This window comes from Protopterus annectens, chromosome 5.part0 (assembly GCF_019279795.1).
Source record: "Protopterus annectens isolate FY-2018-M chromosome 5.part0, PAN1.0, whole genome shotgun sequence".
In the NCBI taxonomy this organism is placed as follows: domain Eukaryota; kingdom Metazoa; phylum Chordata; order Ceratodontiformes; family Protopteridae; genus Protopterus; species Protopterus annectens.
The window spans coordinates 88,951,324-88,967,720 of record NC_056735.1 but is presented as its reverse complement, the minus strand read 5'-3'; the positions used below and the strand labels follow the sequence as shown (position 1 = coordinate 88,967,720).

The 16,397-nt window shown below is 42.5% G+C and overlaps 1 protein-coding gene across 1 annotated transcript in view; it reads right to left on the bottom strand.

Annotated features, from left to right (window-relative positions):
- Positions 1-16,397, bottom strand: part of USP25 (ubiquitin specific peptidase 25) — a 2,531,105-nt gene that overhangs the window by 770,739 nt on the left and 1,743,969 nt on the right. Inside the window, exon 19 of the mRNA XM_044071806.1 lies at positions 14,258-14,397. Coding sequence (XP_043927741.1) covers positions 14,258-14,397 — 140 coding nt within the window. The remainder of the gene's footprint in view (positions 1-14,257; positions 14,398-16,397) is intronic.

Here is a 16,397-nt window from a genome sequence, read left to right as displayed (position 1 = left end):
CTTTCTTTTTTTTGAAGGAAGTGATCTTGGTTCTGTTAGGTATGGCCTGATCCATGCACTTGTGTAAATGCTCGTACATTGCTTTGGTGTATGATTCAGCAGCCATACATCCTTTCCCTGTTTGCGTGGGTGACATGAAGTTTGACACTTCTGTCTTTAGAAGCACAAAATAGGCTTTGGAGAAGTTTTTCACTGTGGTTTCCCTTCAAGGGAATATAGACTGAAGAATGTATGGTCAGATCTGACCAGGGAGGAGGTGATCACTGGTGTAGAGCAGCAGTCCCCCATGTTTGTGATGACCGGATTGAAACTGTTTCTACCTCTGGTAGGGGTGAGAATGAGTTGGTCCAGGGCATTGGAGTTAATGAATTCCAGAAATCGTTGGGCAAATGAGTTGCAGCAGGAGTAGTTTTCCCAAACTAATGGAGGGGTAGTTAAAGTCTCCCAGTACAAGGGTATTGGGCTGAATCTTAATGTTTTCCAGAGTGTTCAGGAATGCGGAGTGGGAGTTTGGACATTGTGGGGGGATCTATAGCAGGCTACAACTTGGATTGCAGTTTTATCCAGTGTTAGTTGTACCTGTAGTATCTCTGATACATTATATGTTGGGCAACCAGTCTGGAGGTGTGCGTATTCTTTACAAAGATGGATACGCCACCTCCTTTGGGACTTCGGTCCAGGTTTGGAGAACGAAAGGTGTGATATGCTGTGTAGCCTGGTAGTGCTGGGGTGCTCTCTGGAGCCTTGAACCAGGTCTCTGTTAATGCATAGAGGTTGATGTTCTTCCAGTTTTAGGAGTTACTCGAGCAAGTGCATTTTTGAGATTTAGGCTTCTAGCTTTGAGTAACATTACCCTCAGGTTGCGTTTGTTTGCAGTTATGGTGGTAATTTTGTCTTCAGGGCATTGCCTAAAAAAGGCACTACAGGACTGGCAAGGGCCTTTGTCAATATCTGGAATCCCAGGGGTGACAGATGCAGGCCATCTCTGGCAAAGCATTGAGGTCTGTTGATCATGTCATCCCAGGCAGACAGATACTGGATCCCCTTTGAATGACACCAGAAACTTAGCCAATTGTTGAAGACAATTATTTGTAATTGATAAATCCACAAAAGGACATTTTGGCATTATGAAACATGAGAGAGTTTCAAGTTGTTCAAAATATTTATAAAAGAAGATAAAATGAAGGATACAGATGTATACTATGTGCCTACAAATTTAAGTGTATTGATTAAAAATGACTCTTATGGTGGAAAAGGATATGCGAGGATATTTTTTTAAAAGATAAAATAAAAAGCCTGAAGCTCTTGGCTATGTAACCAGATGATTAGTTGCAGATGATAAACAGATTAAGGAATTTACTTGGGAATTTAAGAGTTAATTAGGATAAATTGATTCGCTCCATAGAGCAAGGTAGTTTAGTCTCAACTGATTTGAAAGGATACTGTACAGCAATGCTGTTAAGGGTCATATATATGACTCAAGCAGAAGGGTAATAAATGAAAAGTGGAAAAGGATGATGATGAAATGGGGCGGGGTATTCAAGAAAGAGTAGAATTTCGGATGCAGGTCATTTAAAAGGAAATAACTATAGAGATTATACTCAATGTAGCAGAAAGGTATTCCAAGAACTAAGGCAACATGGGGCTGGAGAATGCAGATTTTATCAATAAGGATGACTCCAAGAAAAGGTATAGAAAATAGGCAAGAGGGGTTAGAATTTACAGGAGAAAATAAGTAATGAACCAAGGTATTACAAGGAAATAACGAGGGAAGGAATGGAACAGAGTGGAATGACGCTAAGCACACATTTGTACTGCAGCTTAGAGACTTGCCCTCCCTACCACAGTTTGATAGAGTACAAACAGAAAAGGATGATAATGCCAAGTGAAAGACCAGCTCTGCTAGAATTTTTAGTTAAATCAAGAACTGCTATTAAAAAACAGAGGTAATTAGCAAGGCATGTACCATTCTGCATGATATAAGCATTAAAGGAGATTAGAAAAGAGTGTGAAAACAGACTGAAAAGGTAGGCTACCCCTGTATATGCAAAGTCCAGAAGGTTTATGATTTTTGCATGATGACTTTGCATTGCCAGAAAGTTTATGGATTTCTGTGTGAATGAGATTACATTGCTCTTTTATACCCAAAGCATACTTCAGAAGATTTTTACGCATGCAGGCAGCAAATGCTGAAGGTCTAACAGGAAAGGGAGACACACTTGGGAACATGCTTTTTGGCAATGTAACGAGCTGGCAGATTTTAAAAATTCCATACAAAACACTTTGGTCAGAAATGCAGAAAACTGTTTTAAGTAAAGAAATCATTCCTTTAAGCTGGGATATAGCATCGGCATTGTCTAGCCACAGGAAGGCCTTACTATGTTTAATGATACTGGCTGTCAAAATAAATAAATTACTAGAAAATGGAAAATAATGTAAAACTGTAACTGAAGTACTACTGACTACAGCAAAGCAGATAAAAAAATGTGATGTACGGTCTTTAGAAAAGAGACTGAGGAAATTACATAGAAATAAGTTTAATTTGTGGGAAGAATACAGGCATAACTGTGTTCAGGAGGAGGAATGAGGTTTAAGGCAAGGTAGAAATTCAGCAATTTATGTAATGTTTATGTTTGAGTGAATTATAACTGGCAAACACACTGTATGACAATTGAAAATGGCTGTATGGTTTTTCTTTTCCATATGTACAAATGTTTCCTTATTTAAAATGCAATAATTTAATAAAGATGTCTTCTCACACGACACATGAACATGCATCTGGAGAGTTTCTCCCCAGGCCTCAAAACAAATATTAAATAAAAATAAACATTACAAAACTACAAAATCTTACCCTTACCTGAATTCATGGACAAGCCGTCCAAATATGCTGGATGGAGAGACCATTCCAAGACATGGAAAGAGAGAAGGGCAACAAATACCTAGTGTACACCATCGTGTAGATCAAATCATAAGTACACATCAGATACACAAAGCATTACACATCATCTCTAGTAGTATGTTTTGGGAAGAACCACAAGCAATACAAATATCGTATAGTTTCTTGCTAAACCAGAGCCAAAGGAAGGGCAAAAGGTTAAGAGAGCAGAAGGCACATCTCTGAAGTAGTGAGATGCCCAAAGTCAGCTAAAATGGAATAATTTTAAAAATAACATTTTAAGGTACAAACAGAGCAAACGCTTACAGCATAAATGTCTGAAATCCAAAAAAAGCAGCAGCCATGTCCTCTTAGTGACTTCTAAATGTTAGTGTTTCCAACCACCAGGGTAGTATTCTTAGCCACTTTCAGCTCCCCTGCCTCCAGAACAAAGTTAACAGTGCACACCATCTGGTGTGCATACAGCTCTCACACCCTAGGATTTCAGTACAGCAAGGCACTGTGGAGATGTACTTTTCCTTTTTTGCCATTTTCTGCACCCCCCCCCCCCGCAAATCAGTACAGCCATTCATTTCCCAGCTATCTGAGCGAGAGGTGGCTAGGACAGGCCATTACTCAGGGAGCCACCAGGGGAAGGGGGAGTTGCTACTCTTACACATGCTCTCCCACTCCCTTGACATGCACTGCTTGGCTAAATCTCAGAGGCCCTCACTTTCACAAGAGAGTGTTCACTCCAGGTAGCCTCAACCCCCCCAACCCCCCCCCCCCCCAAGCTCAAGTGGTAGTTTACCCAGTCTCCACCATGAAATCCACAGAATCCTGTGCCCTAGTGTGCTCACAACCCTCTGGGAGAGGTGAATGTGCCACACGTCTTCACTCAACCCCCCCCCCCCCATCTCACCTGGCTTTTCCTGTGCTGGGGTTGATGATCAAACTCCAGTCACATGGATCACAGTCAGGGCTTAATCCCTGTGACACTTAGGCTGGGGAGATGAAAAGGTTGCTTTTTATTGAGATCTGCAGCAAATGGAAAGCAAACTGCGGAAACTGCACCAATGTGCGAGACTGGCCCAGCTGGTCAGTGAGGACTCGCGCGTGTGAGACTGGCCCAGCTGGTCAGTAAGGACTCGCATATCAAGTTTTCCAATGCATTCTAAGTACATTGCGATAGACCACGTATCTATGGGACCTAGGAGAAGACAACTGGATTTGTATCTAGAGCATAAAGAACTCAGATGGCAATAAAAATGTAATGCTGCAATTTTCCCTGGCCTCAATGAAATGATCTCTATCACTAGATATTTGAAACTGAAAGCTATGTTTGCGACTTTGATTCTCTCTTTTTTATACACACTATCTTTTGTTTTACTATTTAGTGAAGTGGGCAAGACATATGGGTAGCACATTTAACGCTTTGTGAAACTTAGTTTTTGGCAAGTGGGCAGCTTTTCATGGGGAAAATGTTTTTTAAATTGACATCAATTTGTTCTAATTAAAATTTGTCGCGTGATTTTACTACTGTAGTTAAGGAGTTGGTTTGACTGGAATGTTATTCTGAAGTGCAGGTTACCTAGGATGAAAGTTCTTAATTTATTTTCATAAAACGTGTGGTGCAGTTTACAGAGGTTGCTTTCCTTTTGTTTCTGTCGTTTTTCCTGTATTGCTGTTTCATTATAAAGATCGGACATCACTACTGGGAGAATAAAATGGGGGTTAATCTTACAAAACAAATCCTTGTGAAAAATCAATACTCCCTATAAATATACTACTACAGCGGACAGATTCTATGAAGGGAGAAGGTCTCCTATAAAGGCATCTTCAAAGACGCACCACTTTCACAGTCACCAAACTGTTCTGAAAGGAGGATGGGCAGACTCATCAGTGTAGCAGCTCAAGTTGCAAGGATAAGAAGGGTTCCTGAAAGGTGGGCAAAGATGCAAAACTCTCTAAAGGAGTGCCTGGGGTGCCCTCAGCATCCAATACTGGTGCCACAGTTCCATTCATGACAAGGCCACTATGTACAGAGAGGTGTGAAATGTACACCCTTCTCCATGAAGCAAAGACCCAGCTGAATCAAATACCTGAGGAAGTAGGTCAGGATTACTTACAAAACTAACAAACTGAAAAGGTAAGGACAACTCTGCAGCCAGATGAAAAACCTCTTCCAATTAGAGACAGAGAGAGATCAATTGAGCAAAAGGCTTTCTGCCAGCTTCAATTACTTTCAAGACTTCTACTTGAAGGTCTAAATGGAACAGATCTAATGCATCAGACATGACCCAAGGTGGATGCATCACCTCAACCAAGAGGGCTGGACCATGCCTTGTAAGGACACAGATTCTTATAGTACTAGTAAACGACCATATCCCATGATGGAGCAAGACTGCCATCTAAAAAAAAACCCAGCAGTCTCTTGCTTACATTGTACTAGGACAGACTCGCATCCTGCCAGGAACCCATGAGCCTGAACTATGCCCTTCTTAGCCCACAAGACTGAGTCTTGATCTTTCTCTGGAGTTTACTAAGATGTGCAGAATCAGACAGAAAAGTGGCAAACAGCAAAGAGATCTTCCTTGTCACTTAAGGGAGAAAGTGCCCACTGTAAATCAATGGCCAAGGAAAATTTGGGCACTACATAGGAAGTTCCCACATTCTTTGATATGTGCCTTGGGATCTTTTATATCCACCTGAGCTACCGCAAACTGAGAATGATGGGACCTCAGTTTAATGTCTCATCTGAAGGGTACAGAACCCTCCCTTATGCTACACCTTCTACCTGGGGTGGGAACAGAACTTGCACCCTTCTGAATTTCCAGCACCAAAGACGAGCCTGCTACTTATTGAGGCACTGAATTTCCTTCAAATTAGATCATATAATACAGGAGAAAGGCTTCACATTCAACATGAATGTCTTTTCTTGTCCAGGTTTACCAAACACTGCAAACAGGGAGATTTCTTGCTTCACATTAAGAGAATGATTTTCGGTTAAGATGAACAATCGGATAATTTACTAGAACTCTACTAACTAGTCTGGCAAAAACAGCGTGTGTGTGTGTGTGTGTGTGTGTGTGTGTGTGTGTGTGTGTGTGTGTGTGTGTGTGTGTGTGTGTGTGTGAGACGGGCATGATGTGGGAGGAAATTAAGGCAATGACATTAAATGCCACATCACAGAGCAAGTACTTGTGAAGAAGTGTGAAGCACACAGGAGTCTCCCACATGACTGCTATCTATGCCATTACTGTCAGTTGCAGAAAACAGGTAACATTTTAACTCTGAAGATAAAACTACATTAAGAAGCTGAAGTAATCAGACAGTCCCTGAACCCAGCCACTGGGCATGCACAAGCCATGCATTTCTTCGTGTCAGTCCCAAGACCGGATAAATGGAGAGGGATACGTCAGGAAGGTAATCCAGTGTAAAACTTTTGCCAAATGACATGTGCTGACAATACAGACTTCCATACCGAATCAGTCAAGGCCTGGGTTAACAAAGACCGTCACCAGTACTGTTAAGCCAACAGGGTGTTGGTGGAAACTGGGCTACTGTTGGCTGGAGGAGGAGAGGGGAAATATATGCCCGAAGGCAGGGAGAGAGGAAGAAGGTCAGGAGCGTGGTACTGAGGATAGGAACTTTGAATGCTGGCAGTATGACTGGTATAGGGAGAGAGCTAGCTGATATGATGGAGGAAGGAAGGTTGACATATTGTGCGTGTAAGAGACCAGATGAAAGGGGAGTGAGGCCAGGTGTATAGGAGGCGGGTTCAAATTGTTCTATCATGGTGTAGATGGGAGGAGAAATGAGGTAGGGATTATCCTGAAGGAACAGTATGCCAAAACTGTTTTGGAGGTGAAGAGAGTGTCGGATAGAGTGATGCTTATAAAGCTGGAAATTGATGGTGTAATGACAGTTAGTGCATATGCTCCGCAAATCGGGTGTGTGATGGATGAGAAACAAAAATTTTGGAGTGAGGTGGATGAAGTGTTGGTGAGTGTACACACAGGTGAGAGTGGTGATTGGAGTAGATTTCAATGGGCATGTTGATGAAGGGAACAGAGGAGATGAGGAAGTGATAGGTAGGTATGGTGTTAAGGACAGGAATATAGGTCAGATGGTAGTGGATTTTGCGAAAAGGATGGATATGACTGTGGTGAATACGCATTTTAAGAGAGGGGGAAGGAGCAAAGGGTAACATACAAAATTGGAGGAAGATGCGCACAGGGGGATTACTATCCTGTGCAAGAGAGCCAGTCTGAAGGGGAGTGGAGACTAAAGTGGTGACGGGGAAAGCGTATTTAGCATAGGATGGTGGTCTGTTGGATGACTGTGATCAAGAAGAGGAGGAGAAGAGTGTGGGCAGTGCCAAGGATCAAATGATGGAAGCTGAAAAAAGGTGATTGTGAGGTAGAGTTCAGGGAAGAGTTAACACAGGCATTGGGTGGCAGTGAAGAGCTACAGAATAGCTGGATAACTACAACAGAGCTGCTAAGGGAGACAGCTAGAAAGGTGCTTGGTGTGACATTTGGAAAGAGGAAGGAGGACAAGGGACCTGGTGGCGGAATGAGTGAGTACATAAGAGTATACAGAGGAAGAGGTTGGCAAAGAAGTGAGATTTTCAGAGAGATGAAGAAAGTAGACAGGAGTATAAGGAGATGAGTTGTATGGTGAAGAGAGAGGTGGCAAAGGCTAAGGAGTATAGAGAGTTGTATGAAAGGCTGGACACTAAGGAGGGAAAAAAGGACCTGCACAGACTGGCTAGACAGAGGGACCGAGCTAGGAAAGATGTGCAGCAGGTAAGGGTGATAAAGGATAGTGAGGGAAACGTACTCACAAGCGAGGAGAGTGTGTTGACCAGATGGAAAGAGTACTTTGAGGGGCTGATGAATGAAGAGAATGAGAGAGGGAAGGTTGGACGATGTGGGGACAGTGAATCAGGAAGTGCAATGGATTAAGCAAGGAGAAGTTAGGACAGCTATGAAGAGGATGAAGAATAGAAAAGCTGTCGGTCCAGATGACATACCTGAGGAAGCATGGAGTTGTTTACAAGAGATGGCAGTGGAGACTTTAACCAGATTGTTTAATGAAATCTTGGAAAGTGAGTGGATGCCTGAGGAGTGGAGAAGTGTTTTGGTACCAATTTTTAAGAATAAGGGTGATGTGCAGAGCTGTATTAACTACAGAGGAATAAAGTTGATCAGTCACCATATGAAGTTATAGGAAAGAGTAGTGAAAGCTATGGTAAGAAGTGGAGGGCGGGGGGGGGGATTAGTGAGCAGCAGTACGGTTTCATGCCAGGAAACAGCACTACAGATGCAATGCTTGCTCTGTGTGTGTTGATGGAGAAGTACAGAGAAGGTCAGAAGGAGCTGCATTGTGTCTTTGCGGACTTAGAGAAAGCATATGATAGGGTGCATAGAGAGGAGGTGGGGCATTACATGAGGAAGTCAGGAGCGGCAGAGAAGTATGTAAGAGTGGTACAGGATATGTAAGAGGGTAGTGTGACAGTGGTGAGGTCTGTAGTTGGAGTGACAGATGTGTTCAAAGTGGAGGTGGGATTACATATCAAGGAATAGTTCTGAGCCCTTTCTTATTTGCGATGGTGATGGACAGGTTGACAGACGAGACAAGAGTCCCCGTGGACTACGATGCTTGTGGATGACACTGTGATCTGTAATGATAGTAGGGAACAGGTACAGGAGACCCTGGGGTGGTGGAAATAGGCTCTAGAGAGGAGAGAAATGAAGGTCAGCAGGACTAAGAATATATGCGTGTGAATGAGAGGGTGGAGAGAGGAATGGTAAGGATGCAGGGAGTAGAGCTGGCAAAGGTGGATGAGTTTAAATACTTGGGATCAATAGTTCAAAGTAACGGTGAGTGTGGAAGAGAAAACAGGCAGAGTGGAGAAGAGTGTCAGGAGTGAACAGATAGGTGCCAAAAAGAGTGAAAGGGAAGGTCTACAAGAGGGTAGTGAGACCAGCTATGTTACATGGGTTGGAGACTGTGGCATTGACAAAGACAGGAGTCACAGCAGGAGGTGGCAGAGTTAAAGATGTTAAGATTTGCATTGGGTGCAACAAAGATGGACAGGATTAGGAATCGATATATATTAGAGGGTTAGCTCAGTTTGGATGGTTTGGAGACAAAGCCAGAGAGGCAAGATTCCATTAGTTTGGACATGTGCTGAAGAGGGATGCCAAGGATGGAGCTGCCATACAAGAGGAAAAGAGGAAGCCCTAAGATAAGGTTTATGGATGTGGTGAGAGATGACCTGCATGTGGTTGGTGTGACACAACAAGATGCAGAGGGCAAGAAGAAATGGAAACAGATGATTGACTGTGGCGACCCCTAACGGGAACAGCCAAAAGTAGTAGTAGTAATCAGACAATCCCTTAAACCTTCATAAGAGCTGCCCAACATAAGAATCAAAACATTAGCTAAAGATCAACCAGAGAAAGAAAGAATGAGGACCACCTTCCCAAGAGTCTAGCCATGCTAGTCATAAAAGACTTGGAAGTGATATACAAGGTGAATGACTATACTTAATAGATTGTTCATAAGCAAATTGATTTATACTAGAGTGTTGATCCAGTAGACCATTTGTAGCCTAGCCAACAATCCTCCTCATAGGTAGGTACTAGGCTACTGGCTCAAGGGCCTACGTAAGCCTAGCCAGCAAGGTACCATAGCTTACGCCACCTAAGAAAGTTATTTTCCTGTGCCACTGTCCAGCAGACACACAGAAGTGATTCCCAGGGTGTATTTCCCATTTCCCATCCACTCAAGATTTTTCTTGAAGAGTGCTAATGTAGAACTTTGCTTGACATAGATGGGTAGCTTGTTCCAGAGTATAGGAAGTCTCTGGGACAGGAATCTATCCCTCCAGTGTGTCCTGTTTATTGTGGTGACAAGGTTTAGGTCCCTAGAGCATGTAGCTTGGAGGGATTGGGCTTTCTTTAGGTGTAGCATGTCCAACAGCTCTGGGTTTGACATAGCTTTATATGTTAGGCAGAAATCACCTCGGAGTAGGCGATATGCTATGGAGTAAAGCTGGAGTTTTTTGAAGCGGTCAGTGTAGGGCATTTGTTTGAGGCCAGTAATCCTATTTGTGAGGTACTTCTGTGGCCTTTCCAGCTGCTGCAGATGTCTTTTGAGGTACATTCCAAAAGGGGCATTGTACTATATAATGGGTCTAATGAGTGACGAGTAGGGGGGTCTGATAAGTGACAAGTAGAGGGGAACAATGACCTCTTCTTTCCTGGATGAGAACCCTTTTATGATGAGGTGTGCCACGTAGAAGGACTTCCTGACTACTGTGGCGATGTGACTATCAAAGGAGAGAATACTGTCCACCTGGCTCCCAAGGTCTCTTATCACGCATTCAGTGTTAAGTAGATTGCTGCCTATGTGGTAGTTCATGGGTACAGAATTTTTACCAAAGGGGATGACATTGCACTTTTTGGCATTGAGCTTGAGGCCATGGCTCTGACACCAGGCATCTGTCTCAGTGAGGCCCTTCTGTAGGATGTCCACATCATTTGGAGACTTGACTACAGCTCCTAGTTTGCAGTCATCTGCGAACTTAGTCAGCCAGAGGCCTTCTGTGTTAGCCTGTACTTCAGAGAAGTAGATACCAAACAGGAGAGGTCCCAGGACGGAACCCTGTGGCACTCCACTTGTCACTGCCTTGAGGTCAGATTTGGAGTCTGCAACTTTTACAGTGTGGGTTCTGTAAGTGAGCCAGTTGGCAACCCATCTTGTGACGTAGGGATTTATACCTAGTTTAGTGAGTTTAGCTATAATTCCAGAATGGAGAATGGTGTCGAAAGCCTTGGCGCGGTCAAGATAGGCTGTGTGAACCACCTTACCCTCATCCACAGCTTTGGTGACTGCCTCAAAGAAGTCAATCAGGTTCAGGAGGCATGATCTGCCTTTCACAAACCCAAACTGGGTGGGATCCAGAGTTTGGAGGTCACCAATGTCTTTGTTTATGAGTTCCGTGATGATACGTTCCATGGCCTTGCAGACCAGGCTCATCAGGCTTATAGGTCGATAGTTCCCGGGATCAGTGGTGGCTCCCCCATTGTGGAGTGGGATAACTGTTGCTGTGCGCCATTCAGTGGGCACAAAGCCTGATGCGAGGCTATTATTGAACATGGTGCTTAAGTGGGGGGCCAGTTCGTTCTGAAGTTCATGTAAAACGCAGCCTGGGATGTTGTCCGGTCCCATGGATGCTGTGTTTTTGGCTTTAGAGACTGCAGCTTTTACCTGCGTAGTTGTGATTACAGGGACCCTGCAATCTTCCTGTATAGATATGGGCCCTTTAGGGGATGAGAGGGGGGTAAAGTTAGCAATGAACCGATCTGCCAGGATGTTGGCAATATCAGTTGATTCTGTAATTTTCATGCCTTTGTGCTGTAATTTAGAGCAGAATTGGGTGTTGCCATCTAGATTCTTGACATAGCTATAGAATTGCTTTGTGGTTGTCCCTGGTTTTAATGGCGATTTTGTTTTCGTAGCTAGCTTTGGAGGATCTTATAAAGGATCTCATCTTCTTACTGCGGCTGACCAGGGAGCTCCTCCACTCATGGGATTTTACTCTCTTTTGCAACAGTTTCTTCCTTCTGTTGTACAGTTTGTTTATGGCAAGGGACCACCAGATTGGCTTCCTTTTTTGGAGGATAGCATCTTGGTTCCGTTTGGGATAGCACGATCCATGCATTCGTGTAAGTGCTTATAGAGTGCATTTGTGTAGGATTCAGCAGTTGTATCAAGACATGAATTAATAATATCAAACCCTGACGGTTTGGGCCCCTTTCCATTATGGATATGAGCCACATCCAGTCATCCAGGTTACACAAAGAGGTATTCTCTTTGAAAGATATAATATTCCACAAGGAGGTATTTTCTCTTTGAAAGATATAATATTTCAAAGTTAAGTGGGTGTTTAGGGTGGTATTAGTTCTGTGATGTGTAGGAAGTTACAAGAGACTGGATCTTTCAAGGCACTGTAGGAAGGCAGACATCTCTCAACAACTGGTATGAAATGGAAGAGTGAGAGCACTTAACGTGGTCAGGATAATTCAAGTAGAACGCCTTGATTGTTTTGGCAAAGAATTGCTTTAGTCTCTCAAGCGGAGTCATATGGCTAGCCAGGTACATACCAAAGGGGGACATTATATTACATCACTGGTCTGAGAAGGGAAGAATTTCCTCATATATGAAGACATTCCTCTGGTGAATGATCTGGCTATATAAAAGGATTTCCTAACAGTAGCTACATGGTGGTCAAAAGATAGTTCACAAAGACAATCATGTACCTAACCCCCAAGTCTTGTGTGATAGGAGCAGGTGTGGCCAGATTTAGCACAGGACACAGTGCTGCATTCTTCAACATTTAGTTTGAGGCCATGGTCCAAGCAACACTTGTTAGGATGAGTTAAACCTTCCTGGAAAATTCAAAGGTCATTTGGAGAATTAATGACCACTCCAAGTTTGCAGTCACTGACTAACTTCATCAGCCATAGGCCTTTGGTGTTCGCTTTAACATCAAAGAGGAGTTGGTCCCAGGGCAGATCCCTGGCGGATACTGCTGATAAGCCCTCTCTTAGTTGAGTGTGTGCCGGCAACACTAACAGACTGGGTTATGCCAATGAGATAGTTTTCTTTGCAGCAGGTAATACATAGGAGGGGCTTTCATTTAACTGGATTAGCTCATCAATGATGCCAGAGTGTGTGGAAAGGCACATAAGGCTTTGGACAAATCCAAGTACGCTCTGTGAACTGATTTACCAGAGATTAATGCCTGAGAGACTTGTTCCAAAAAAAAGTCCATCAGGTTCAAGAGGCAGGATCTACCGATAAAACTAAAATTGGTTTGGGTCCAGATTTTGAAAACTGTGTTGTTTGAGGTCCATAACAATGAGATCCATTGACTTACATATAATGGCTGGTTAGACTAATAGGTCTACAATTTCCTAGGTCAGTCGTGGACTCAGTTGGAGTAGGATGACTAAAGCTATCCTCTACACCCTGCACGAGTCCACTGGAGTGGCTAAGGTTGAACAGATGCAATAAGAATTCAACCAGGAAGTGCTCGGCACTGACAAGAAGACAGCCAGGCACACTGTGATGGCCCATGGAGTTAGTATTTCGATCCTTGTACAGACTGCTTACAACTTGCTTGGGAGTGATTTGTGGGGCTGCTGCAGGCATGCTAATATACTATGAGCATTTGAGGGGAGATAGGCGGTAAAGCTGGAGTTGATTCTGTCTGCAAACATGTTGACAATGTCCACAGGGGATACAAATGCAATGTATTTTCTATTACCTCAGAGCATTGCTGGTTATTTCTTAGGTTAACATAGCTAAAGAAAACTTTGATGGTATCGTTAGCATGGGTGGCTGTTCAAAATTCACACTTGCTCTTGGGATAATTTAATTTTGCTTCTAGGTTCTTTGTGGATCCTTTTAATTTTAAAAATCACAGTTCCTCAAAAAGAGCATTATTGGTGAGTGATGTCCTGATGAAAGCCACTTAGAAGAATCACCACGTTGCACTTTTTTTCCATATTTTCCAGCGGCTTTCAGAAGATGCTCCACAAAAAGCTATCAAGCAGTCTTCTTCAAGGGGAAGAAGGCAGAACACTTCTTGTGAGGTAAAAGCATCCCTTTACTTTTTGTCTTTTCTGTAACACTGCATTCACTCCACCTTGTTACTAACATGCCACACTTTATGAATACCTTTATCTAGAATTTTACCACCTCAAGAATAGGAAACTAATTCTTGCTCCCCTCCTAATTTTTAAAAGACGTGCAAAAAAACGAATACGCTTGACGTTTAATATGCATATAAATCAAAGGAAGAAGCAGACAGACAAATGTACAAGATGAGGCATCCATGAAGGCACAACATGCAGAGGACAAAGAGCAAACACCATTTAGTGTTAGATGACATCAGGCCGCTAGTGTAGGCTTTTGCCAAACCTTTACATTTACTAGAAAGGAGTCTCAGCAATCCTGACACTTAACATTTAAGTCTTAAAAACTAATCCCAGGAAGTTTTACAAAACAATAAATGAATGAATGAGATGCAGAAAAATTACACCAAATCACTCAAAGGGTTTTATGTAGCTTCATTTCTTTCATTTTGAAACAGTTCACAGCAAGATTGGTATGATTCAATCTAACATTCAAGATTCATACAGTAAAACTGTCAATCACAGCCTATTGTCTATGAAAATACAAACTGGGGGACATTATTCCCTGCAGTACCAGTGCAAGGAGGCCACAGACCATATGTAATCAGAGATGAATTCTGCAGTCCAATTGAGGTGGAATTGCGAAGTTTACTGAAATGTCACCTACGGTGTGCAGGGTTTCTTCTGGACCTTGTTCCTCACAGCCCGCTGCTGCCTGATTAATGGCTTGCACGGTCTCCTCTCTTACAGGATGCAGGGCTTCGGCTTGTGATGCCTGTTCCATGTACTCTGGTTCAACTGCTTGTGCTGAAAGAATATAAAACAAAGAAAATATGCATTAAGTAAAGCAGGATAACAGAGATTCCCAACATGAGCAGAATTATTTATACATCTTCAAAGCCGCAGTACCTTCGCTGTAAATGAATTCCCTTACTGCTGTATTCCAACAATATCACTTTTACACAAAACTTACTACATGCACGTTGACATTTCTTTCTGCTGTATTTGAATGCACAGTAAGATTGTTTTCCAAGTTATCTACTTTCATGTAAAGAAACCCTTGTTTTAATCTGATTAATCATAGATGTAAAGAAGTAAGTGAAGACTGATGCAGGTAGCACTGCATACATCACCGCCTCTGACCTGGTTGTGTCTTAAAAGTGTCTGACCAGTCTACTTGGCTAGTAATCAAATAAAAGAAAAGGAAAGAGAGAGGTTTAAGTCCAAACTAGGTTACGTAGCTGAAAAGCTAATCTGCCCTGATGTGGAGCTTTTGATATACAATTTAGAAATATGCTCATTCAGTGGTTTGATATTTACAAACTGCGTGTGTGCATTGGAGCTACTACTTTATGAATATGCATATATTTACATCGGACGTTCTCAAACATCTGCCATGACTTGAATATTATAATACCTATTTTTAATTATTTGTATAAAATTGTTATGATATTTCTCTTATATGTTAAAACAATAAACTTGTTTAAAAAAAAAAAAAAAAAAAACATCTGCCATGACTGAAAACCCTGTCAGCCTGAAGCTGCTCAGTCCCTTTTCTTCCTCAAAAAAAGTTATGCTTTGCCATCAAATTATTAAAATGACAAAAAACAGATATTCATTTCTGTTAGCCATAGTTTCTCATGGAGGCGTACAAACTTTCATAAACCCATGCAGGCACTATACCAAGACAGACATGTAGCCTGAGCTAAATCAGTGACCTCTGCCAGGTAACTAAGAAGGGTCATACCTTTGCCCCATGCTCAGGTTGGGGGGTTCATGACTAATTGACCTTGACTCCTTTTTGCAAGACAAAAACTTGGATGTCTAAAAACCTTTTCAGTTAAGCTCTAAACTAAAACTTTGACAAAGTAAGCTCCCAGCTGTAACAGAGGCAGAATCAGTGTGACTAGATGACTAACTCCAGAAAAGTCCTCTCTGAATCAGTGCCACTAGAGGACTAACTCCAAACAAGTCCTCTCTGAATCAGTGCGACTAGAGGACTAACTCCAGAATAGTCCTCTCTCAAATCAAAGATCTTCAGAAATGGAGTGCATGCATCACAACAACTCTGACTTAGACACCCACCTCAGAGTAGTTGTGATGTATGCACAACTACTCTGACACCCACCTCAGAGTAGTTGTGCATACATCACAACTACTCTGAGGTGGGTGTCTAAGTCTTAAGTAAAGGACAGTAGGTGGTACACCTGGAAGAAAGCAAAAGGAAATCACTCGGGACAGGACACCTCAGAGAAAACAAGCTCACAAACTTTAGGAAGGACCCATACAGCAATGTATGCATATGCATGTGCTGATGACAAAATGGCTGCAGTATGAAAACCAGAATTGCAGACTATCCTGAAACAGGTACCAGAGACAGAAAAGACCCCTAGAAAGATGGTCTTTAAAAGAAAAAGGAAGAAGATGGCTGTTTTCCTGTTAACACACAACCATGCAAGAGGCTAACAAATTAGGGAATATGTCTAATTTCCTTAATGAAACAAACGTAATTTACAACTGCCCTGTTCTGCAGTGACATTTGACCTTTAAACAGTTACAGGAGCCAGTAAGCATCCTAAATAGGTTCATAGGTAGGTGCTAGGCAATCGGCCTTAGGGCCTATATAATCCTAGCCAACAAAGTTCCCTCGTTTTCGCCAACCAAGAATTTATTTTCCTGTGCCCCTGTCGAGCAGAGCCACAGAAGTGATCCCTGGTCTGAATTTCCTATTTCCCATTCAATTGTCAAGACTTTTCTTAGAGAGGGCCAATGAGGAGCTTTGTTTGACATGAATGGGTAGTTTTGTT